Source organism: Otolemur garnettii, unplaced genomic scaffold (assembly GCF_000181295.1).
Source record: "Otolemur garnettii isolate 467f Iridium unplaced genomic scaffold, OtoGar3 scaffold00098, whole genome shotgun sequence".
Classification (NCBI taxonomy): Eukaryota; Metazoa; Chordata; class Mammalia; order Primates; family Galagidae; genus Otolemur; species Otolemur garnettii.
This window is the reverse complement of record NW_003852493.1, coordinates 4,826,234-4,851,939: the sequence shown is the minus strand read 5'-3', so window position 1 is coordinate 4,851,939 and position 25,706 is coordinate 4,826,234. Positions and strand designations below refer to the sequence as shown.

Below are 25,706 nucleotides of genomic sequence, written 5' to 3'. Positions count from 1 at the left end.
TGTCTGGGGCTGGGAATAGCAGCCCTGTTCTCACCAGTGGAGCAGCCGCTGTGCTCGGGCTGGCATGTAGAGAGCAGGATCCTCCCCACCCCATGCACACCACCATGGCTGCAGTTGCTATTGCCATTACCAGAAGCTGGAGTAGGCAAGCTTGATGGCTGTCTCTCTGGGGCTATGAGTGGGACCAAACCCCCACTGGTGGTATGGCCTCTGTGTTCAGGCCATGCACAGAGGGCAGGATTCTTCCCCAGCCTCTGCAATACATGGCTTCCCCAGTGACTGCAGCAGCCATGAGGTGAAGTAAGTTCTACCCAGAATCTGGGAGCTCCCTGTTTTGGATTGAGGTGCTAACCCTGCTCATGCCAGGAGCCTCTGTGTCCTAGTGTGTGTCCTGAATGCAGGCTCCCCAAGTACACTGTTTTAGACACTGCTGCTCTCAAAAATGAAATATTGAACTCCCTAGACTCTGAAAGATACCTATAAAGGACTGCTGAAAGCAGGTGTGCCTACCCCAATGGAGAATGCTATGTGTAGCATAAGTCCTGGAGTCAGGTTCTCCATACCTACCGCCACAGATTACCCCATCCTGTGTACTACAACATACATTGCTGCTTGCCACTGGGGGACTGAGGTCACCCCAGGGTTTGAACATGCCACCCAAGAACCTGAGACTCACTCTACCTATTCTGCCACCTCGGGCATTTGTGCACTCCCACCAGGCACTTGAAGACTGGCCCACTCAGCCTACCACCAACACCACAACAGTCCACAGTCCACATATGATCCTAGAGACCAATCTTCCCAGAGTATCACAGCTACCTCCAACACTGACATGTATCACTCGAGACCTAGAGAGTCATCCTGCCATTGTTACTATCATTGCTCATGCCATGTCCAGGGGGCCAAGGACCCAACAAGTCACCCACCCTACTGCTGCCATTACTGGCATCCATGCAAGTAACCTGAAGGCCTAAGAATTGGCCCACCAGGATCCATTAACATTGGTGTTAACATATGCCACCCTGGGGTCCAAGGACAGATATACTCAGTCTACCCCTGTCACCAGTGAGGCCGTGAAGACTGGCACAATCAACATCCCTGTTCTCAGCAAAACTTCACCAGAGCCTTCAACCTAATCCACTGAGCAAATCACAGGTATGACTGATGCTGTTTATAGCCAAAAAGATATATTATTGAGTGCATCCAGAATCAATCCAAAGGGCCCTACCCAACCAACATCATAGCCCATGCCCATTGAAGCCCTCACCTATGAAAGCAAATTTTAAAAATAAGCAGCAGAAAAAGAGTTCTACAGTTGCTTTAAAGGGTAGTCTAACCACTGGCATTGGTGCATAGCTTCCCAGGGGGATTACCTGAAAGTTGACCAAGGTGATACTCAGCAATGAGGTATGTAGCACTTTTTCTAGTTTGCAAACTTAATTGTCATATATGCACTCAACATTAGAACATCCAGAGTCACAAAGCAAATAATCACTAGATCTAAAGAGAGAGTTAGATTGCAATACGATAATAATGGGGTACTTCAATACCTCACTGTCAGCATTACACAGATCATCTATATGAAAGAAAACAATTAAGAAACACTGAATTTAAATTGGACTTTAGACCAAGTGGATCTAATAGACATTTACAGAGCATTTTATCCAACAACTGCAGAATATATATTCTCTTCATCAGCATATGGAACATTCTCCAGGGTAGACCATATGTTAAGTCACAAAACAAGTCTTAAGAAATTAAAAAAAAATTAGAAATCATGTCAAATATCCTCTTAGATCACAATGGGATAAAATTATAAATCAATATCAAGAGGCACTTTAAAAAAAGTACAAATACTTGGAAATTAAACAATGTGCTCCAGAATGACCATTAAGTCAATGAAAATCAAAAAATCTTTTCAAACAAATTTAAATGAAAATGTGATATACCAAAACCTATGGAATAAAGCAAAAGCAGAGCTAAGAGAGAGGTTTATAGCAGTAAACACCTACATCAAAAAACAAGAATAAAAAACACAAAGATTTTTAAATAAACAATTTAGTGAGGCACTGTGAGGAACCAGAAAAGCAAGAGTAAACCAAAGCCAGAATCAGCAGATGAAAAGAAATAATAAAGATTAGAGTAAAACTAAACAAAATAGAGATTAAAAAATATAAAGAGAAACAAAATAAAAAGTTGGTTCTTCCATCTGTTTACATCCTCTGCAATGGATTGGCAGAATCAACATTGTTAAAATTAGCTTTACTACCCAAAGTGATTTATAGATTCAATGCAAATCCCACTAAAATACCAAAGCCATTTTTTGGAGATGTAGAAAAAATAGTTCTATGCTTGTTATGGAACCAGAAAAGACCCCAGGTAGCCTATGCAATCTTACATAAGAAGAACAAAGCAGGAGTCTTCACTTAATCAGACTTGAAGCTATATTACAAGGCTATAGTAACCAAAACAGTACAGTACTAATACACAAAAACAGAGACATAGACCTATGGACCAGAATAGAGAACCCAGAGATGAAATAATCCTCATACTCACATCTGATTTTTGACAAAACAGACAAAAACATACACTGGGAAAAGAATACTTATTCAATAAATAGTGCTGGGAAAACTGGATCTCTCACCACTCCCTAAAATTAACTCATGATGGGTAAAAGACTTAAACCTAATGCAGGAATCCATAAGAATCCTACAAGAAAATGTTGGAAAAACTCTTATAGCTATCAGCCTAGGCAATTCAAGAAGAAGACTCCAAAAGCAATCACAGCAACAACAAAAATAAATAAGTGGGACCTGAGCCAATTAAAAATCTTCTGCACCACCAAGGACACCATCAAAATAGCAAATAGACAGTTCACAGGATGGGAGACAATATTCACATGCTATACATCTGATAAAGCGCTAATAACCAGAATTTACAAAGAACTCAGACAAATCAGCAAGGAAAAAGCAAATAACCCATTAAAAAGTAAGCACAAGATATGAATGGAAACTTTTCAAATGGAGATGTACTGATGGCCAATAAACTCATGAAAAAAATGCTCAGTATCTTAATCATTAGGGAAATGCCATGAGATATCAACTAACTCCAATGAGAATGGCTCATATTAAAAAGTTCCCTCAGAACAGATGCTGGCCTAGATGCAAAGAGAAAGAAACTCTTATACACTCTTGATGAGACTGCAAACTAGTACAACCTCCATGGAAAATTATATGGTGATACCTCAAAGAGATAAAAGTAGACCTATCATTTGCTTCAGGAATCCTAATGCTGGGTATATACCCAAAGGAAAAACACCTCATTTTATAAAAAAGACACCTGCCCCCAAATGTTTATAGCAGCACAATTCATTCTTGTAAGATGTGGAAACAACCCAAGTACCTGCCAATACATGAATGGATTAATAAAATGTAGTATATGCCAACTATGGAGTAACAGTCATTAAAAAGGGTAATCTAGTACCTTTGTGACAATCCAGATGGAATTGGAAACCATTCTTCTAAGTGAAACATCACAAGAATAGAGAAATAAACACATATACTCAGTACAAAATTGGAAGTAATCAATCAACACTTAAGTGCTCATAAGGAAGTAAATCTCAATGAAACTCAAGCTGGGGGAATGGGGGAGGAGGGAATGGGTAAATTCATACCTGTTGGGTACAGGGCACACTAACTAGGTGAAAGGCACACTTACAACTTTGACTTAATCTGTACAAAAACAAAGTGTGTAAACCAAATATTAACTCCCTAATATTCTGAAATTAAGTAAATTAAAAAAAAACTTTTTAAAAAGTTGGTTTTTTGAAAAGATAAACAAAATTGATAAACCATCAGAAAAGAAGAGAAAAGACCCCAATAAACGAAATCAGAAATGAAAAAGGAGACATTACATCTGAGACCACAGAAATACAAAAGATCATGGGAGGCTGCATACAGCCTATCAAGATTAAATCAGGAAGAACGAGAAAACATGAACATACCAATAACAAGGAATGAGATTAATTGGTAATTAAAAAGTCTCCTAACAAAGAAAGGCCAAGGACTACATAGCTTCGCTGCTAAACACCACCAAAATTTCATAAAAGAGTCAACATCAATTCTCCTTAACTATTCTAAACAATTAACAAGGAGATAGTTCTTCCTAACTCATTCTACAAGGCCAGAATTACCCTGATATCAAAATCAAATAAACCAAGAAAACTAAAGGCTAATATCCTTGATGAATATACATGCAAAAAATCATTTTTTTTTTTTGAGACAGAGTCTTATTTTGTCCCCGCAGTAGAGTGCCATGGTGTCATAGCTCATAGCAGCCTCAAACTCTTGGGCTCAAGCAGTCCTCTTGCCTCACTCTCCCAAGTAGCTGGGACTACAGGTGCCCACCACCATGCCCAGCTATTTTTTAGAGATGAGATCTTGCTCTTGCTCAGACTGGTCTTGAACTCCTGAGCTCAGGCAATTCACTGGCCCCCATGTGCTGGGATTATAGATGTGAGCTACTGCGCCCAACCCTGGGCAAAGCTTTTAACACAATGCTAACAAACAGGCTCCACTAGCACATCAAAAATGTAATACAGTGTGATCAAGTGGGGTTTATCCCACGATGAAAGGGTGGTTCAACCGATGCAACTCAATAAATGTGATATGTCACATCAACAAACTGAAGGTCAAAAACTATATGATACCTTAATAGACACTGAGAAACCATTTGATAAAAGTTAACATCGCTTTATGATAAAAACTCTGAACAAACTAGGCAATAGAAGGAACATACCTCAAAATAAAGGCCATATAGGACAAACTTATATCTAACATAATCTTGAATAGGGAGAAATTGAAAGTGTTTCCTCTAAGAAATGGAACAAGTCAAGGCTTCCCACTGTTACCACTCCTATTCAACATAGTACTAAAGTCCTAGGCAGAGAATCAGGCAAGAGAAAAACATAAAGGGCATCCAGACTGGAAAAAAGGAACTCAAATTATCCCTTCTCACAGATGACATGATCTTACATTTAGAAAAACCTAAAAGATTCCACTAAAAAACTGTTAGAAGTAATAAATGAATTTAGTAAATTTGCAAAATGTAAAATCAACATACAAAAATCAGGAGCATTTCTATATACCAATAACAAAATAGCCAAAAGATAATCTGGAAGGGACTCGCATCAACAATAGCTAGCTACTATACACACACACACACAGACACACACACACACCCCTACACACACACCACATATACATACATGCACATTCATCCATACACATCTAGAAATAAATGTAATCAAGGAGGTGAAAAATCTGTACAAGGAACACTGCAAAACACTGAAGAAAGAAACTGAAGAGGACACAAATGGAAAGACCCCACGTTCATGAATTGGAAGAATTAATATCATCAAATATCAATAAAATGTCTATACTACCTAAAACAGTCTCTAGATTCAATACAATCTCTATCAACGTACCAATGCTATTTTTCACATAAATGGAAAAAAATCTAAAATTCATATGGAATTAAAAAATGTCTGAATAGCTGAAGTGATCCTGAGCCAAAAGAACAAAGCTGGAGCCATCACATTAACTGACTTCAAACAATATTATAAGTTATAGTAACCAAATCAGTATGATATTGTTCTAAAAATAGAGCTATAGACCAATGGAACAGAAAAAATAATCCAGAAATAAATTCATATCTTTACAGACAACTGACCTTTTACAAAGCCCCTAAGAAGTATCTACTGGGAAAATGATACCCTGTTCAATAAATGGTTCTGGGTAAACTGGCTAACCATATTTCAGAAGAATGAAATTGGAAACCTATTTCTTATCACACACAAAACTCCACCCAAGATTTAAATATAAGATAGAAATTATAAAACTTCTGGAAGAACCTAGAGGGAAAACTCTTGAGAATGTTCATCTAGGCAAAGATTTTATGACTATGACTTAAAAAGCAGGGGCAACAAAACCAAAAACAGACAAATGGAATTATCTTACCTTCAAAAGCTTCTGTACAGTAAAAGTAAGTCAACCAAGTGAAGAAACAACCTCTTGATGGAAGAAAATATTTATAAACTACTCACCTGACCTGGGACTAATATCCAGAATATACAAGGAACTCAACAGTAAAAAAGCCAAATAACCCAACTAAAAATAGGGCAAAGGAGATGAACATACATTTCTTAATAGAAGATATAGAAATGGCTAAGAAGTGTATGAAAAGATGCTCAACATTCCTAATCATCAGGGAAATGAAAACAAAACCCACAAGATACCACGTCACCCCAGTTAGAATGACTATTAGTAAAAGATAAAAAATAACAGATGGTGGGCAGCACCTGTGGCTCAAAGGAGTAGGGCGCCGGCCCCATATGCCGGAGGTGGTGGGTTCAAACCCAGCCCCAGCCAAAAACTGCAAAAACAAAACAAAACAACAACAACAAAAAACCCCAAAACAGATGGTGGTAAGGATATGGAGAAAAGAGAACTCTTATACACTGTTAATGGGAATATAAGTTAGTACAATCACTGTGGAAAACGTTATTTAGATTTTTTGAAAAGCTAAAAAACCATATAGTGTAGCAATCCCAGTGCTGGATATTTATCCAAAGGGAAAGAAATCACTATATCAAAGAGATAGCTGCACTTACATGTTTATCGTAGCACTATTCAGAATAGCAAAGATATGTAATCAACCTAAGTCGATCACTGGATGAATGGATGAGAACATGTGGTATGTGCTCTCACAATAGAATGCTATTCAGCCATAAGAAAGAACGGAGTCCTGTCATTTGCAGAAACATGATGGAACTGGAGGTCATTCTGTTAAGTGAAATAAGCCAGTCACAGAAAGGCAAATAGCACATTTTCTTCCTCATATGGGGGAGATAAAAGCGTGATCTCATGGACATAGGGAGTAGAGGGTTGGATAATAGAGACTGTAAAGGGTTGAGGGTGGGTAAGAAGGAGGATGAAGAAAAGTTTGTCAGTGGGTACAAATATATAGTGAGATAGATTTAGCATTAAACTAAATTTTAATGCTTCATATCAGACTAGTATGACAATAATTTAGCAACAATATTTTGTGTATTTCAAAGTATAACAGCTAGAAGAGAGGACCTGAAATGTTATCAACACACAGAAGTAATAAAAACTCAAGGTGACTGGACACCTCACATGCCCTGACCTGACTTGATCATTACCCATTTTATACAGGTAACAAACACATGTATCCCATAAGCATGTAAAATATTATGTATTAATGAAACTTTAACTAAGAATAAAACATAGGAGAAGATGTGCATAGGTGATATGGAAATAATATGCCATTTAGGGATAGAATTTCCCTATATAAGTGACTCTAGCATCCAGGGATTTTGGTATTCTGGGAGTCCTAGAACCAATCCCCTGCAGATATTGTAGGACTACTGTACCATATTCACAGAATTGAAGGCTCAGTGTTGTTAATATATTATCTCCAAATTGGTCTATAGATTTAATGTAATCATAATCAAAGTTTCTGTCAAAGTTTCAGCTGGAATTTTGTAAAAGTCACTAAACTGTGCTCAATGTCTTTAATCATCAGAGAAATGCAAATCAAAACCACTCTGAGATATCATCTAAGTCCAATAAAATTAGCTCACATCACTAAGTCCTGAATCTGCAGATCCTACAGTGGATGCGGAGAGATGGGATCACTTCTACACTGCTGGTGGGATTGCAAACTAATATAACTATTATGGGAAGAAATATGGAGAATTCTTAAAGAACTAAAAGTCGACCTTCCATTTGATCCCACAATTCCATTACTAGGTATCTACCCAGAAGAACAAAAACAATTTTACCACAAAGACAACTGCACCAGAATGTTTATTGCAACTCAATTCATAATTGCCAAGTCATGGAAGCAACCCAAATGCCCACCAACCCATGAAAGGATTAACAAACTGTGGTATATGTATACCATAGAATACTATTCAGCCATAAGAAAAGATGGAGACTTTATATCTTTTATGTCTACCCAGATGGAGTTGAAAAACATTCTTCTTAGTAAAGTATCTCAAGAATGGAAAAAATAAATCCAATGCACTCAATACTATTATGAAACCAATATATAAACAATTACATACCCACACAAATGATAAAACACAAACATAGTCCAGCAAGGGGAGGGGAGGACGGAAAGCAATCAGAGGGAAGAAGGAGGGCAATTGGCAGGATCTCACCTAATGTGCACAATGCGAGAGTGTTCAGCACGCCTCCTGAGTGAAGGGCTCTTCTACAAGCTTGAACTTTGACTTGGAAGGGAGAACAATGTGACCTAAAAATTTGTACCCTCATCTGAAATTAAAAAAAAGAAAAAAAAATCACCAAGTTGATTCTAAAATGTATATGGAAAGGCAACTAGAATAGCCCAATTGATTTTGAAAAACAAGAGTAAAGCTGCAATAACATCCTTTTTTCAAGATTTATTATAACTTTAAAGTAATTAAGACAGTATGGAATTGGCCAAAGAAAGGGCACATTGGTTAATGGAATAGAATAAAAACCCAGAAACAGACCCACATATATGTTAATTGATTTTTTACAAAGGTTTAAATGGAATTTGATAGAGAAAGGATAGTCTTTTCAATAAATGATTATGGATATATTCATTAGCAAAAATAAATAAGAAACAAATAAGAATTTTATAACACATTGCATATCTGAAAGTATTAACTAGAATGGATCACATACCTGAGGATAAAATCTAAAACTATAAAAATTCTAAAAGAAAACATAAAAGGAAATCATTTGACCTAAATTAAGCAACATTTCTTAGATGAGAACACCAAAAGCATGATCCATAAAAGGAAAATAATCAATATGTTAGACTTTATCCAAATTAAAAATGTCTGTTCCTGGAAAGATGCTATTGAGAGAAATAAAAGACAAGACAGGCTAGCTTATACTTTTTGGTTTACTTTTGAAACACTTTAGCAAATTTATATAAATGTATTCTTTCTAAATCATACTGTAATCTGATTCCTACTTACTTAGAAAAGAGAGATAAAACTGGTGTCACATAAAAATCAGTATATTAATGTTTATTTTTAATCAGTAAAAACTGGGGAAAAAACAAAAGTCCTTTAACCAGTGAATAAATAAATAGACTGTTGTACATGCATCCAAAAAAAAAAAGACTGATGTACACAGCAATGTGGATGCAAGTCAGACACCTTAAGTGAAAAAAGCCAGACTGAAAAGCTACATTGGTTTGACACTCTGAAGAAGGCAGAAGTATAGGAACAGAAAATGTCACTGCTTGCCAGCAGCTGGGGCGGGCAGAGGAACTGTCTGAAAGTTAGTATGAACTTGTCAAGAGGGATGATGGAATTGCAAGTTATCAGCACTCATAAAAAAGCGAAAGGCTTGCTGTAATAATTACTATATGTAAATTACAGCTCAATAAACCTGACTTGTCTCCCCACACCAGAAAACCTGAATGTAAACTAAGAAGTCGTATAAATCAGGAATTCAGCGGATCGTGTTTCAAGTTAGTTAATCAAGAACAGCAGTGTTATTTTAGTGTAGTAAACTAATGCCCTAACATAGTGCCCTACAGAATAACAGTAAAAATAATTAAAAGTGTGTGCCTCTGCAGGCGGGACCAGGGAGACGCAGGTAACTAGACAGACTTTTTCCTTTTAGTTCTTCCTATTTGTTTTTTTGCCATGTACATTTATAATGCTAATTAACCAAACAGAAATATTTTTCAAATGATAAATAATTGACTTATTTTTTTATTGATAAATAAAACTTCTTTGAAAGTCAGGAATGTTTTGTATATGTTAACATGATTTCTTATCTGTACCATCTCAGTCTGTAAAATGGCATGAAGCAGATAGAAATGAAATCAAATTAGGCTGTGTTTAATTTGTTCACAGGGAGTAGTGATTCCTTCTCTTAGGAAAGGAAATGGCAACCCACGGACGTCATCCATACATAGATAAAGCTCATTGTAAATGAGACATGGCTCACCTGCTCTTTTAGGTGAAAGCATTTAGCTGGTCCTGAAAGGTCATTTATCACCTACAAGGGAACACTTCTGGCCTGCTTGGGCTCCTTGTCTGGGTTTACCATAGAATTAAGCTTGCTTATGGAGAATTTTGCTTGCGTTTGCAGTCTCCACATCACCTCATTAATGCGTTCACAAACCTCATTTTGCTGAGTCAGATTCGAGGTCCCCCTTGTTGAGTGCAGTACCATGCACACGGTGGGCAGTCAGCATTTTCTTGATGATTTTCTTCAGTCAGGGAAAGTCACTATGTCTGTTCTAAACCTCTCTCAACAAGTAAAAGGAGCGAGGAAAAGTCAAGGAAAGATCTATCAGGCTGGGCTCATTTCAGCCTATGCCCCAGAGATCTGGTAAGTTTCCAGGTAGAGTGAATGTATTTTGTGACAATTGTATATCTGGATTTTCAGAGACATCCCTGCTTTCAAATATATTAGCCTATTTTCGGGCCACAAACTCCAATTTGGGGACTAGAAAACAGTTTTTTCAGCTGTGTGGCATAGCATGGTATTTATGCTACAGGGGTTCACCCAGACCCCAAGATCAGTGTTATTTTAGAGAATGTTGCAGAAAATCTGATTGATGGTATCATCAGCTACTCCCTGTGAACTAAATGCTTTGATAGAACAAGAAACGACTTTAACAAAATAATGTTCATTCCTAATCATAGCATTAATGTGTATTCATTATAGAACAACAGAAAAAAGTATTGAAAAATTTAAAAATCTTTAGTCTCATACCTCAGAGATAACTACTTCTAATATTTTGATGTATCTCTTTAAATTTTCACTTCAATGTATATTACAGCAATTGAGATCATATCCTATATGTTTTATGATTCTACTTTTTAATTTAATGCGTCTAGTGAGCAAGTTTCACTCTCAGTAAATATTACTAAAAAGGAAAATTTTATACAATCATATTTACTGCCAACATTTATTTAAGCATTTTGATTTGGGATATTTAGCCTAATTCGTTCTTTTACTTTTGTAAAAAAAAAATGAAAATCATAACTCTGCAATGGAAATTTTAAAAAACTTTTGATTATTTCTGCTAGGTGAAGGGGAAGTACAATCACAAATATCATAAATATTTTTAGGACTTTTGAGACAAACATTTTCACATTATACATTTAAAAGTTTGTGCTAATGGATACCAACTATTTGTGAAGAATAAATTTTATTGACTGCTCTGTCTATTTTGGGTGTTATAGTTTACAAAATGACTTCCAACTTTCCAAATGAAAATTATGTCTTTGTATTAATTTTTATTTTGATTATTAACAAGATTAAGCCTTTTCAAGTTTATTAATAGTTTTTCCGTTTATCTACTTTGTTCACTTTTCATTGAAATATTTCTCAGACCCAAAAAATAATTTATTGAAAAGGGGAAAATACATTATTAGTATAGTAACCAACATGAGAGTTAATATTCCAGATTCATACCCTTTGATTATACTCAAATGACAATTTTTTTTTTTTTATTTTAACAAAAATGTTTATCTCATTTTGGAGCTGCTGATCTTATCACCTCAGTGTGGCAGTGTCACTACCATGGAAAATGCAAATCAGAACCAGAAAGAATTATGAGAAACACGTGAAGTAATTTTTATAGAATGTGGTTTGTTCCTTAAATGTTGAGCTCTGAACTGCTCTTAACTTGTGATAGTAGGAGCCTTTTAACATCTGTGGTAGTCAAATGTATTATCCAGAATGTCTCTTTTGTAATTTTCATAATAACCCTGTGAGAGAGGAATTATTATCCCTGCTTCACTGGTGCAGAGAGGGTGTCTCCAAAGTCACCCTAAAGTTACCATGCATAGGGAAAATGCGAAATTGTAGCTAAATGTTCCCATTTTTACAAACTGTTCATCATAAAATTTTACATAGAGGTGGCCAACACCTTGACGATATTTTATAAATATTTTGTGAAATTTGTAATGAATATTTTGTAAACAAAGGTAGATTTAGCCACAATTTTTCATTTTTCCTATGTATGGTGACTTAAGGGTGACTTTGGGGGCACCCTCTAGAGAGGCATAGTAACTTCCCAGCCTCATGGCTGGGCTGGGGTGGCTCAGGATTTCAGCTACAGATACCCATTTCCAAAACTCAGCATCTTTAAATGTACCTTGCTGAATTCCAACAATGTTAAACTCAAACATAGCCGCAACGAAGGTTTTTGTTTGTTTCTTTGTTATAGTTATATGAGGTCTGAGGATTAAGTCCCCAAACTCATCCTAGAAAAAGTGCTACATACCTCTTTGCTGACTATTACTGCAGTCCTACAGTCACCTTCAAAGTACTCCCCTTTGTCATCTGGTGACTGTAGCCATATTCAGCAATGAAATATGTAGCACTTTTTCTATGATGAGTTCCCAAAATTAATTGTCTGACCTTGTAGTTTGGTTTTGTTTTATACTGACTTATCACAAAAGCAGCAGCAAAACCCATGACCACCTACCATAGTCTTTCCTTTTGTTTTCATAGGAATTCTTTGAGACTTCTTGGAGATCCTGTAATTTCTTTTTTATGTTTCTTCACTTTTATGTATTAAAAATATATTTGCGTAGCAGCAAAAAAATAAAAAAAAAGAGAGAGAGAAAGAGAAAAAGGCTGTTATTCTGTTTAATAATGCTTTGATAGACAAAAGGAGCCAGGAGGAGCCAAGTAACCCGTCTTCTAAAGCAACTGTGATGATTCCTAGAAGTCTGAAAATTATATTTGAAAAGAATTATGGATTTAAAAAAGTTGCCTCCTACTCATCAGCTCCTGCTCCCACCCATCTCCTTTAAAAAGAAGGGCAGATGCTGCTGCCCTTTTTGTGCTTGGCAATATGAGTTGTTCTTATTCTCCAACCTAAACTTTTGAGCCTTGGGGTCAGTGTTAGAATGAGGCCCAGTTGGGATCAGCCTTCGGAAAAAAGTTCCTTTCAAATCTCTTACCCTCCTCTTCCCCTTTCAATTCCTCACTTGCCTCACTCTATTTTTAGTTAGATCATCTTCTTAACTTTGGATAGTTTCCTTTTATTTCTAGATTGAGAATTACCATATCTTATCATATAAATGTATAACTGTGGATTGTGATAAAAATTTCTGATAAGGGAGCCCTTGAGAACTGAATTTTTCAAAAATTTTTTTGCTACTTTTATTATGAACTTGACATGGTCTTTTTCTTCTCTATTTTCTTTTAGCCCTGTAGTTTAACTATTAGTTATTGATTACTCTTTTTTTTTTGTTTTTCTTTTTACTGTTTTAATTGCTTCCTTTAACAAGTCAGAGCTCTCTTAGCTTTGAAAACCTTGATGTTTCTGCCATTAACTTTTTTGGTATTTTATGCCACCTTTCCCAAGTGGGTTGAATATACCCTGTGCTCCTGTTCTTCTTTCATCACCAAACTGTGATCCTTTCCTACTTGGCTTCTGTTTTCCCTACTTCAAGGGAGATTGAAACCTCAAAAGTAGATTTCTGTGATTTAATCAACCTTCAAAGTATAAACTACAGTTTTTCACTTTGAGCTTTGTCAGAGCAAATTATTCTGAATAGTTTTCTTTCTGAACTGTGGTTCTAGGACAGCAGCTTCTTGGTTCTCTGGGTCACTCCCAGTTCCCTTTCTGATACTGCATGGTGGCCATTGAAGCATTCAGCTCCTACTGTTGTAAAACTTTAGAACCAGGAGGGACATTATCGATCATTGAATTGAATTCTCTTGGACAGATTAGTTGAGGACAAAAGCCACACTACAGGAAGCAGGATTAGAACTACCAGTCTGACTTTGCTCCTAAATCCTCTGAACTGGATCAGGGCTCCTGTGGTATTTTCTTCTTATCCAGGTTCACTTCTCCATGCCAGGGAGCAGCGGTCCTTTCTTGTCACAAAGTGCTGGAAATTGTATCCTTCAGGAGATGGTTATAATTGGTAATCATTTTCCATGAGAACAATATTAAAACTGTGTAATATATTCTTAATCAGGAGCTTACCATCAAATAAATTGGAGATTTGATGAGCAACATTGAACACAAGACAGTGATAATTCAAAAAATGTGTGCCAGCCCCCAAGCCCTGTAAAAGAGACCTAAACATGCAAGTGGATCAAACATAGTGTAAAGATTTGTGCCCCAGTACTGAGGGAGACATTGTCAGGGGGCTTTTTGGTGGATGAACATCTGCCTAGAGTGAGCATGTGGAGCCAGGAAGGCCCAGCAGCTCTGCTCTCTGAGCCGGGAAGGCCTTCATTAGCAGACACCTGGTCTGCCCCTGAGAGCTTTGCCACTAGGGATAAGTGGCTATTATTATTCAGCTTTTTTCAGTTTCCAAAATGTTCCAGGTTGAATAAAAACAGTGCTATGGAAGATTGGTGCTTGCACTTGAGACAACACCACGCTGTGGAATGTGGCCATTGACTGTTTATAAACACAGGTCGGAACAAGAACAAGCTGGACACTTAGGCACCACTTTCTGATACAGTTAATCTCCAGATTAATGATTTGTACTGAAAAAAGGCAGTTGAGAATTAAGAGGAGTGTAACGTCATAAAATACAATTATGTTTTTCCAAATTTGAAATTTTAAAAAGATATCCTTCATCTTGGTAAAGTCAGCCCTCAATTCTGAGATTTGCATCCTTCATTTGTATTATAAGGCCCTTTTTAAGCAAACTCTTATATTTTTGATTCTTTTAAGTAATATTAATTTAATTGAGAAATAATAATTGCATGCATTTATGGACTACAATGTGCTATTTTTATATGTATAAAATGTGGAGTGACTTAATCATGCTAAATAACTTCTTTGAGATAATAGTAATATTCTTCCTTGCCAAAGCAAAAATTTGGTGAAAACCTTGGTTGAATCCCCAAATTACTTTTGAAATTTTTCTGGCCAGTTAAATCTTCAAATTTGGTATCCAGCATTATCAGGTATGATTTTATGTGAACTTAAATATATATTTAACAATTATAGGACCTATGGGACCTAAGTGAATATGCAAATTGAAATACAAATTAAGGACTTAATCATCGATTTTTCATTTCTTCTTCTAATTTAGAAAGACTTCACTAGCAGTATTTGGATAGTTGGAATCTTTTGGTGCAAACGAGAGATTTCTCCTAATAAATACCTGTCTCCCCAATTTTCCCAGGGTAGCGCGGTGATCTTCACGGCCGTCAGAGCGCAGAGGGCCACTTTTCCAAATGAAAAAGCCCCATCAAAGCTTCGCTGCAGCGATTTGTTTCTAGACAAGTCATTTTATTAAGAAATTTCAAGTAATAGAAACGAGGGTGTTAGATTTTTGTTTAAGGAGACACAGGTTTTAAAAATGCTTGAGAAATGCTAATGTGAAGAGGAGGTCATTTTGTAAAAAATAGCCTGCGTCCCGTCTTTGCGGCCACTAGATGGTACCCGGGTGCGCCGGGAGCGGTCCCAGGAGTTCCCCCTCCAGGGTGCGCTACCCCCGGGCAGGTGGCGAAGGCCCGCCGGGAGCTGTCGGTCCGAAATCGCTCCTACCAAAGCGGGGCGGAGAGTCTGGGCGTCCCGGTGGCCCCGGGGCGGGGTCCCGCAAAGTGCGAAGAGGAAGCCCCCGGCCACGGATCCGGGGAGGGCTCCGAGCCCCACCTTGCAAGTCTAGGCGAGGTGGCCTCCCAGTCAGGGAGCCCCGCGACGGCCGGCCGGGCGCCCAGGTGCCCCCGGATGGAAAGCAGGGTGGGGCCCCGGGATCGAGTTCCCGCTGGAAGTGTGACAGAACCCACTGACAAAGTGGGGGCACTCAGTACTTCCACACTGCCGAGAGGGGGGCAGGACCGCCCGTTTTCCCTAGGCTGGATGGCCTGGGAGGACAAGAGGGTGGGGTGGGACTGGTGCTCAGAATGGGCAGGGGTGAGGAGCTGGGAGCTCCTCAAATGCTAACCTCCCACCCCCCTCCCCGTCCCAGTCCCAGCCCCAGCCGCGCCGCCAGCCTGTGTGTCCCAGCCGGGCCTCTCCACCTGTGGGTGGGTTTCCTGCCTTGTCCTAACGTCCTTTAACCCTCTCGGCCAGCTTCCCTTAGTGATGTCTTTTCTCTCTCTGACCACCTTCTCTCCCTTACCAACTGTGGTAAGCCATATAATAAAATACTCTTTAAATAATGATTTTAAAGCCTTTTTAACATCTAAGGACTGGCAATAAAGCAATCCGCTTACCAGCTGTTAAAGAGATTAGCGTATTGCCAATGATTTGGATGATCCACACCCAAATTCCACGTAAATTTAAGAGCTAAGTGTATAAAAACAATCAAATTGTAAACTGAAAGAAAATACTGACCATTTAGAAAATATATGGATGAGAGACTTTCTAAGCTCTAAGGCAAAGGGAGAAATTTCAGAGTAAAAGATTGATGCAGTTAATTTATCATACCATTAGGATTTTAATGAGAATATCTCTGCGGATATCTATATGTAAAACACGGAGGGATATTGGGAGAGGCTGTTAACAGTACTCCTTGGGATATGGGATGAAGAGCAATTTATCTTAAGTCCTTCTTTATATTATGTGTGGTACCTTAATTCCTTTTGATAAGGGATAAGAATATTTTTTTTCAAAACCAGTGAAGGTAATGTGTTAGGAAAAAAGCAAACAGATATAAAGTAGCAAAAGTTATGTGTAAAACATATGACAAAGAATTTCTACCTTTACTTTATAAAAGCCTCTTTCAAATAGAGAAAAAACATTAGCATTCACCTAAGACATTAATAGAATGTACAAAAAAATTTACCCAAAAAAGCATTTCAGAGGAAATGTTTGGAAAAAAGTTCAATGCCATTAGTAAGGAAATAGAAATTAAAATAGGACACTACTTTTTCTGTTATATTTTTAAGATTTTAGTGAGACTATCTAATGTGGACAATTGTAGTGTTAAATGAGTACTTCTGTAACTTTTCTGGAAATCATTCGATGGTGTTAAGAATGTCTGATGTGTAATTCTACATCTAGGACTCTAGGAAATGAAATTTAGATGAAGATGAACTCATAATTATGGTCAATGCAGTGTTAATTGCAACAATTGGAAACAACTGAGATGCCTAAAAGTAAGGCCCTGCTATTTGCTGTTCATTACTTTGATGGCAGGCCTGTAAATGCCATGATGTGTTTTCAGAGAAGACATAGAAAGCTCATGAGATAATGCTGGCAATAAAAAAGTGGCACTTAGGATTGTAATGACGGGTTGAATTCAACTATGAGAAACCTATGTAGAAAAAAAGATTAGGAGAAAATATACCACAGTGAGAATACTTGTAGAGTTGTGAGTCACTTAGGCGTTTGTCTATTTGGAATTCTGTACTTTTCAGTCTTCTACCAGTTTTAATTCAGTACATCTTTAATGCATTTTTAACCAGACTGCCAGACCTTGTTTTAGGTGTTGGGGGGGATAGTAGTTTAAGCAGGAGCAGGTTCCCAGCCTTGTGAAGTTTTCTTTCCAGTGGGGCTAATACCATAAAAAAGCTAATTACAGATTGTTACACACACCAGGAAGGATGGAGAACAGGTCCCTGACCAAGGGGAGTCCGCGAAGATTTCTCTGATGTGCTGGTATTTGAGCTGAGACCCAAAGAATTGAAAGGAGAAAGGCAAAGGCCGTGAAGTGAGGAAGAAGTTGTTACTGAGTATATTAAGGTATAAAAAGTAGACTAGTGTCTGGAGGGCTGTTAAGGGAGATGAGATTCCTCCCAGGGGAAGAGCCCAGATTATTAGCCTATCAGGTTATAATAAGGATTGTGGATTTTGCTCTATTTTAAATGTTATCAGAATCCTTTGTCAGTTGTCATTCTTCTAAGCAGAAGACAGTAAATTAAAAGAACGCGTTGGCACAATGGCTTACACCTGTAATCCTAGAACTTTGGGAGGCTTTAGTGGGAGGATCACTTCAGCCTAGGAGTTGGAGGATGCGGTGAGCTGTGATGACACCACTGCAGTCTAGCTTGAACAACAGAGTAAGACCTTTTCTCAAACCAAACCACACCAAACAATAACAAAAAACAAACAAAAAAAAACAAGCAATGCAGAAACAGTTTGACGGGGGACCATGTAGGCTACCAATTGTTAAGAAAATAACTTCTCAAATTAAAAATTTTATGGGAAAGTGGCAGAGTAAATGAGAGTAGGAGTACTCTTTTCTTTGACATGATGCTTTCAGATGGGAGACTTCAGATAGGGCCCCTTCCTTCTTATAGAGTTACAAAACCTAAATTTGACCATGGCCCTACGGATAGTCTGTGTCCTCTCTAACACCACAAAGATTTAGACTAGCACTGGGTCCCCAAACCTTGGGGCTGCAGCCCATGTGAACTGGTTGCACAGCAGGAGGTGAGTGGCAGAGTAAGCTCGGAAGCTTCATCTGTATTTGCAGCTGCTCCACATTGCTGTGTCGCCACCTGAGCCCTGCCTCCTGTCAGATAAGATGTGGCCTTGGGTTCTCACCCGAGCACTGACCCTACCCTCAACTCTGCGTGCAGGGATCTAGGTTGTGCACTCCTGCGAGAATCTAATGCCTGATGATCTGAGGTGGAGACATATGTACTTGAATCCTTCCAAAATCATCCCCAGCTCAACCCCCAGTCTGCAGAAAAATTGTCTTCCATGAAACCTGGTGCCCAGGGTGGCTCCTGTGGCTCAAGGAGTAGGGCGCTGGCCCCGTATATGAGAGGTGACAGGTTCAAACCTGGCCCTGGCCCAAAACTACAAAAACAAACAAACAAACAAAAACCTGGTGCCCAAAACATGAGGACTGGATTAGGAGATGCTGCACTGGACCCAAAGCCGTTAACACACAATGGCCATCCCTGCTGTTGCCTTGACTCCCAAAGGCAGGAAAGGAGAAGGCTGACATTTTGCCATCTAAGAATTCTCCTGCATTTTTACCTTTTCAAGGGGATATTTTAAGAGGATCCACACAAATGGTTTTGCCAACAACCATTTAGATTAAGTTGTATCCTTCTATGGTGTGTGTTGTTCCAGCCTATAGGAGCTTAGGAACTACCATTATTAATAGTATTTTTGGAAAAGTGTGAAACTTTGAAAAGTGAAAGGTTCAGTTGATAACTATGCTGTTAAGCAAAAATGTTAAAGTGATAATTATTCTCAGCTAGAAAGTTTTGAATCGCACTAAAAGCTTTATTACATTGTTCTATCTACATATCCTTTATTTACAATCTCAAAGCTATATGTAAATAAATAACACCAGTTTAGCCAATTTGAAACTCTAATGTTTTGTCAGCCATTTAAAGATTAATGGGATGGCTGGTGCCTGTAGCACAGTGGTTGTGGCGCCTGCCACATGCACCGAGGGCTCTGGGTTAGAACCCGGCCTACGGTGGCTGAGCAACAATGACAATGGAAACAAAAAATGACTGGATGTTGCGGTGGGCACCTATAGTCCTAGCTACCTTGGAGGCTGAAGCAAGAGAATTGCTTAAGCCCTAGAGTTTGAGGTTGCTGTGAGCTGTGATGCTACAGCACTCTACCGAGGGCAAAATAGTGAGACTCTGTCTCAGACAAGAAAAAAAAAAAGACTAAATGGGAAACATTTTAATTTCTACTTTGTAATGACATTGCTGTACTATGGAGCTCTTCTGAGTCATTTTTGGTTTTCATGCCCTTTCTGTGATCCTGTCTACTGTGTTTGAGGGATGAGGCTCAGAGAGGCTGTGGACATTTTCAGACTTCTACCGATTTCCCTCCATTTGCCCCAGATTTAATGCTGATATTGATCTTTGATGCTCATATAGTAAACACAGGATAAGACAAACGATCTTTACTGTGAACTGGAGAAGTCGTGCTGGTTTATAAACCAGTAAGATCCTCTCATCCACTGAAATATCAGTATGTGAAGTTGGGGGTGCAGACATATCCTATGGGTGCTCATATTTCCAACTCTAGCTCTTTCTTTGTATCTATCATACTTAATCCTTAAGTTGTTTGTACAGAGAGTTGTGAGACAAGCTCAGAGCAGCAGAAGGCTATGAAACTGGGAGAGACCTCAGAAATCTTCTATCTCCTTTCTGACCTCGTCATTTTTCAGATGAGGAATCTAAGATTCGGAGATCTCAATGAACATGTCTGAAAGTCTTAGGTGGTTTGTGGTAGAGAGAGGTGAGCTGAAATTTTCCCTTTTAGTCACGCAGCTTTTGGATTGAGGAGGTTCCCAGTGGTTCACACTATAAATGAGAATGTGCTGGTCTCTTCCTACCTTGAGCAGTGCGGCTGAAGTTAAGATCAGTTCTCCGGGGGACGGCATTCCTGCTGAGGGTGGTTCCATTCCTTCTCCGCTGTAAGGGTGAGGCCTTCCTGAGCAGGGAATGTTATTGCCACTTTGCACAAAGGAACAGTTTTCCTTTGTGCCGGGTACATTCCCTTATCTTTGGAGTTCTGAATTTTCTTGGGTACCACCTTTCAATAGTCTTTCTTGAAAGCTCTGTTGTCCAGAGAGGTTGCATTTATATTGCCCACATTTCATTCATGCCATTTTCTTCCTCTATTCTATTTTTCCTTTCCATTAGGAACGACAGATGCTCTGAAAGGACCACATGACAAGAAAATGAAATCTTGACAAGGCTTAGAAGGGGAAGACAGATCTTTGTCTGCTTTTCTTTGACCCTGTCTTGCTTTCCTTCAGATTCACTGGTGCTCGTTTTCCTGGCTTCTCTCCTGTTGCCATACTTTTCATATTCAGCACACTGCAAAGCTTGAATTGTTTTCTTTGTTAATGCACAAGCCTGCAAATGCAGAAAAGATTACATATTCAGCAGGTCAAATCAGAGACAGTTTTCTGAATTATAAAAAAATTGTGTTTAATAGCCTGTTCTAAAATTAGAGAAATTGAATCGAGTGAATGATTATCGGGCTGGGGGGCGGCGGTGGAAAGAAGGGCATGTGTCAGATGATTCTGGTAAGCCCTGGCCCATTTCAGCATATGGATCCAAACTATGGGAAATCTAGGTAATATGTAACCAACCTTTTGAAAATAGTGCCTAATTCAAAGCAACTAATATTTGCCAAGCAAATATTTGGCTGTTAAATAAGAATAGCACATAAATGCACAGCCATAATTTTTTTAATTTTTATTTTTTGTAACCTGATGAGTTTTACATTTGTGGACACCAGGGTGTGCTAGCCATCACATGTAAATATGGATAGCAATTTATTTTCTGGTTGGTTAGGAACGTGCACATCCTTTGGTGGATATAGGTAACAGATGTCTTGTGGGTAACAGATGTCTTGCCTTTTACAGACTAATTGGCAAAGGCAGGGGAGGGGGATAATTAAAGAGGTAGGAGGGGACAGCAGAAAAGTGCAGTGTCCCTCGTAGGGAAATATCTAATAGACCTTCTCATTGTGGGTCATTGCCTCCCTCTTCAACCTTGTTTGCTGTCCCTTTCCTGTATCACTCAGGTCCACCGTAATGGGAAAGTGTGAAATAAAGGAACAGAAGGCAGGACTACTGTCTGCTCACAGCCAGATTTATCCTGTCGTGGAATATTCTAGTATAATTGACTCAATTAACATCAGGTTTTTTTTTTTTTTTTTAAAACCCAGACTATAAAGCATAAGTCTAATCACCAGTGGCAACTTGTATTTTAATTGGCAGTGCAAAGGTTCTATGTTGAGGATGGTTGATATAAATATAGTTTAATTGTATGTCAAATCTGATGACATATAGTGGACTGGTGGGAAATGAAACATGAGACACTGAACATGTCATATGTTACCTGTACATCTTAGGTCTGGGTTAGCTAGCTGTTGGTTCCCTGTCAGTGCTATGGAAGGGCCAGTTGACCTGGAATAACTGGGAACATTTAGCAGATGGTTAAAGCCATTATCATTAACAAATCTCCCATTTTGTCAGGGTTTTTCATCATGCAAGAGTTAAAGTAAGGTGCCATTTTCTATCTTAACTCTGTCACCTAGATCTATATTCTTCTGACTGGTACCTTTTACTTTAAACTGAACAAAATTTTTATAGCTTCTTACACATTTAGTGAATATCCACATTATTCCTTGTGAAGAGCTATTATGTAATCATTTTTATAAGGAGCCAGTAGTGCTTCAAAGGGAAAGTATCAGGTTAGGTACTTAGAAGCTTACTTAATACAGGATTGAGATAAGCTGAAACGTAACTTTGTTTACTCTAGATGCAAGGCCCATGATACTGACTTTTATTTCACCACCTGTCTCCTCAGAAAGTAGGTAGAATTTGTTTAAAAAATAGCAACTATGTTTTACAGCTTATTATGACAATACAGATATAAATCTCAATTGTTCATTAATTATTAATTTCACTTGCTGTATTTGTTGCTATATTCTATTGCTGTATTTATATTTTATTCACAATTGCTAGAAACTGGTGGGGTAGCAAATGGCTTCTGTACCTATATGTGTCTATCTATCTATCTACATTTCTAACAGTGGCACTTCTGTAATTTTCATGGACTGGACATGTACCACATGTACATATCAGTACAGTAGGCCTAGTTCCTTATGTTGACCACCTCTGTAAGTTGACTACCCAACTTGTTGACTGTAACAAACTGGTCAACACATGGAGGGGGTCAACATCAGGAACTAGTCTTACTGTGCGGACGGGTACCTGTGGTATATGTCCAGTCTATGAAAATTAGATCAACTTAAGGAAGTGGTCAATGTAAGGAGGTAGTTGACTATGGAGGTTCTACTGTATTTTAAAGTGGCTTTGGTGGGATAAACACAATGTGTCTTGGGACGTCTGGAGGGTGTTATATTAAGTCAATGACTTGAACTTCTTAAACTCATTTCATTATCTATAAAATAGATCCGGTGACAGCTAACTTCTACGGTTGTGCTGGGAATTATAGGTGCTGATGAATCACACATGAAATTAATGTGCGTTTGATTGTTGAGTACTTTATGGTTCTCTCCACTCAGTGAATCCACATTCCTTAGTTGCTTTGATTTCCTGGCTGAGCTTCTCTTGGAAATAGAACATTTTAGGAGACTCTGGTGAGAAGAGACAAATGGTTTGAGATTTTGTGTTAGGAGAATTACTTAAAATACGAGGTAAAGACTAGCCACAATGGGACAAGTTTTTTAATTGTTAAGTGGATTTTCTATATTTTTTAATTGTAGATTTCTATAAGTTGCAAATTTACAGAGTCATAAAATATTGGTGGCATATGAGACTTTAAGATTTCTGGACCCACTGCCACTCTGCCAATTCATTTTCCATTTTCAGAGGAAGACAGTGAAGCTCTGTAAGGATAAGTGTCTTTTCCAAAGTCAATCATCAAGTTAGTGACAAAGGAAGGGCTGGGATCTTCATCTTTTCCTGAATTCTTTCTCTAGATACCACCTGCTGTGTGACCTAGTGTAGGGCCTAGCCTGGTCCATTAAAATTCTGAGGGCATGCATATCACTCTTGTCAGGGCAGAAAGAGGTGCATTTCTTTGTTACACCTTTTCAATGGTCTCAGTAGTTCCTTTGTTTTTTAATAAGCACTGTAGTTCCTTTTTTTTTTTTTTTTTAAATAAAAACTATGTTCAATAATGCATTTATGGGGTACAATGTGCTGATTTTATATACAATTTGGAATGCTCACATCAAGCTGGTTAACATAGCCTTCACCTCTCTTACTTAATTGTTGCATTAAGACATTTATACTCTACTCTTAATAGATTAGACATGTACCCTTGCATTATGCACAATAGGTGAGGTCCCACTGATTACCCTCCCTCCACCTGGCCTCCCCCCCTCCTTCCCTCCCCCTCCTCTTCCCTCCTTTTCCCTCCTTCATTCTGGGCTGTAGCTGTGTTTTATCATTTGACTATTCCTCTATGGATAACAAGTGTATTTCAATTGTTCACATAAGGCAACTAGCTTTACCTCCTCCAGTAGTAAAAAAAATAGTTCCTAATGTTTATATGGCATTTCCTATGTGCCAGATATTGCTCAAAGATTAACTAATTAATTCTTCATAACATTATGAGGAGGTATATTATTATTATTCTTCCCTTACCATAAGAAAATGGAGGCACACAAGGACCAAGTAGCACCTAAGATTAAAAAACTCTTATAACCAGGATTTGAAGGCCTTTGTCAGGTTGGAATTGGAAAATGCTACCAAGATCTTATTGTCAGAAGATGCCTAGGTGAATGGATGCTCAGTATATGAATTCTCTTTTATGCAAGGAAAATATCCTAAAACATTTTCTAAATTCCTAGACTGTGTATATCTAGCTCTGTGGAATCCCAATCAAAGTTTTATTGGTGTAGCTATATATATGATGTTCTATTATTGGAGTGCTTTGCTTTATGGAATAGATGTGTGCTGTAAAGAAAATTTTCTGAAGGTCATGGTCCATATTCCAATGACTCTCATTCTATGTTCTTTAGTGAAAAGGGGGAATATAATGGCTCATCAGTGCCTCAAAGGAACTTTGACAATAATGTTATAATATCACAGAAAATAAAAATCAAGAGTCACAACTATTTTTTTTAGAGACATATATACCTATGGTTGTTTTTTTGTTTCGCATGCTTGCTTTAAAGTTGAAAGACAGAAGGTTGCATGAACAGAACATGGCACATTGTTTGGTTACACACCTGCCATAATCTTTATGTTCTACAAGTGATGCTGGACAGCTCCGCCTGGTAGCTATGATACTCATTCCTATCATGTCATAGGAGCTATTAAATGACGAATGAGCTGATTGAGATTAAGAAGGAGGGATTTGGAGTGTGGATGAGGAAAATACTTTAAAAAATAGGTAGCAACTGAATAAATTCACAAAAATACTAGCCATAGTAAATGATAATTAGGCAGCCTATTTCATGAAACACATGACTGAGACGGAGTAAGAGGATTAGCATGCATTTATCAAAAGCAGTTTAGTTAAACCCGTTTCCAATTTTCATTAAGATTAAATTTCTGTTCTCAAGTATTATGAAATAAATTCTCATGATATCGTTTGTATTTTAAAGCTTTTTGCCTTACTCTTTCCAGGACTGAAATGTGTATGTCTTTTGTGTGATTCTTCAAACTTTACCTGCCAAACAGAAGGAGCTTGTTGGGCATCAGTTATGCTAACTAATGGAAAAGAACAGGTGATCAAATCCTGTGTCTCCCTCCCAGAATTAAATGCTCAAGTCTTCTGTCATAGTTCCAATAATGTTACCAAAACCGAGTGCTGCTTCACAGATTTTTGCAACAACATAACACTGCACCTTCCAACAGGTAAGGGGTTTATCTTTGTCCTTTCCCAATTTAATTTTGCTCTTGGGAAACTGTAAGCATGGTAGAAATCAAACTGTCTTCTGTTTCTTTAAATAAGAAAATCTGTCCTACAGGTTTTTTTTTTTTTTTTTCGTTTTGATGGGTAGAAATCTTTAGAGTCTAGCTGAGGTTGATTTTTTAAAAACTGTACATCACTGTCAAAACATTGACAATAGCATAACAATTTTGAAGTAATTTGTCCATGTGAACTGTAGTTTTCGAAGTGATTAATGGACCTAAAGTAAAATGTGAATTTTCTCGCATTCTTTTAAAGGAAAGAAAGTAGGATGAGTTCTAAGAAAAAAAGCACACAACAAAAAATAGGAGATTGCCAACTTTTATGGGGACAGATTTTTTTTCA

The 25,706-nt window shown here is 38.0% G+C and overlaps 1 protein-coding gene across 3 annotated transcripts in view; it reads left to right on the top strand.

The window, feature by feature from the left end:
* Positions 1–25,706, top strand: part of ACVR1C (activin A receptor type 1C) — a 106,297-nt gene that overhangs the window by 17,297 nt on the left and 63,294 nt on the right. For all 3 annotated transcript variants that reach the window (XM_023516818.1, XM_023516819.1, XM_012808980.2), the window contains exon 2: positions 25,076–25,306. In XM_023516818.1, coding sequence (XP_023372586.1) covers positions 25,076–25,306 — 231 coding nt within the window. The remainder of the gene's footprint in view (positions 1–25,075; positions 25,307–25,706) is intronic.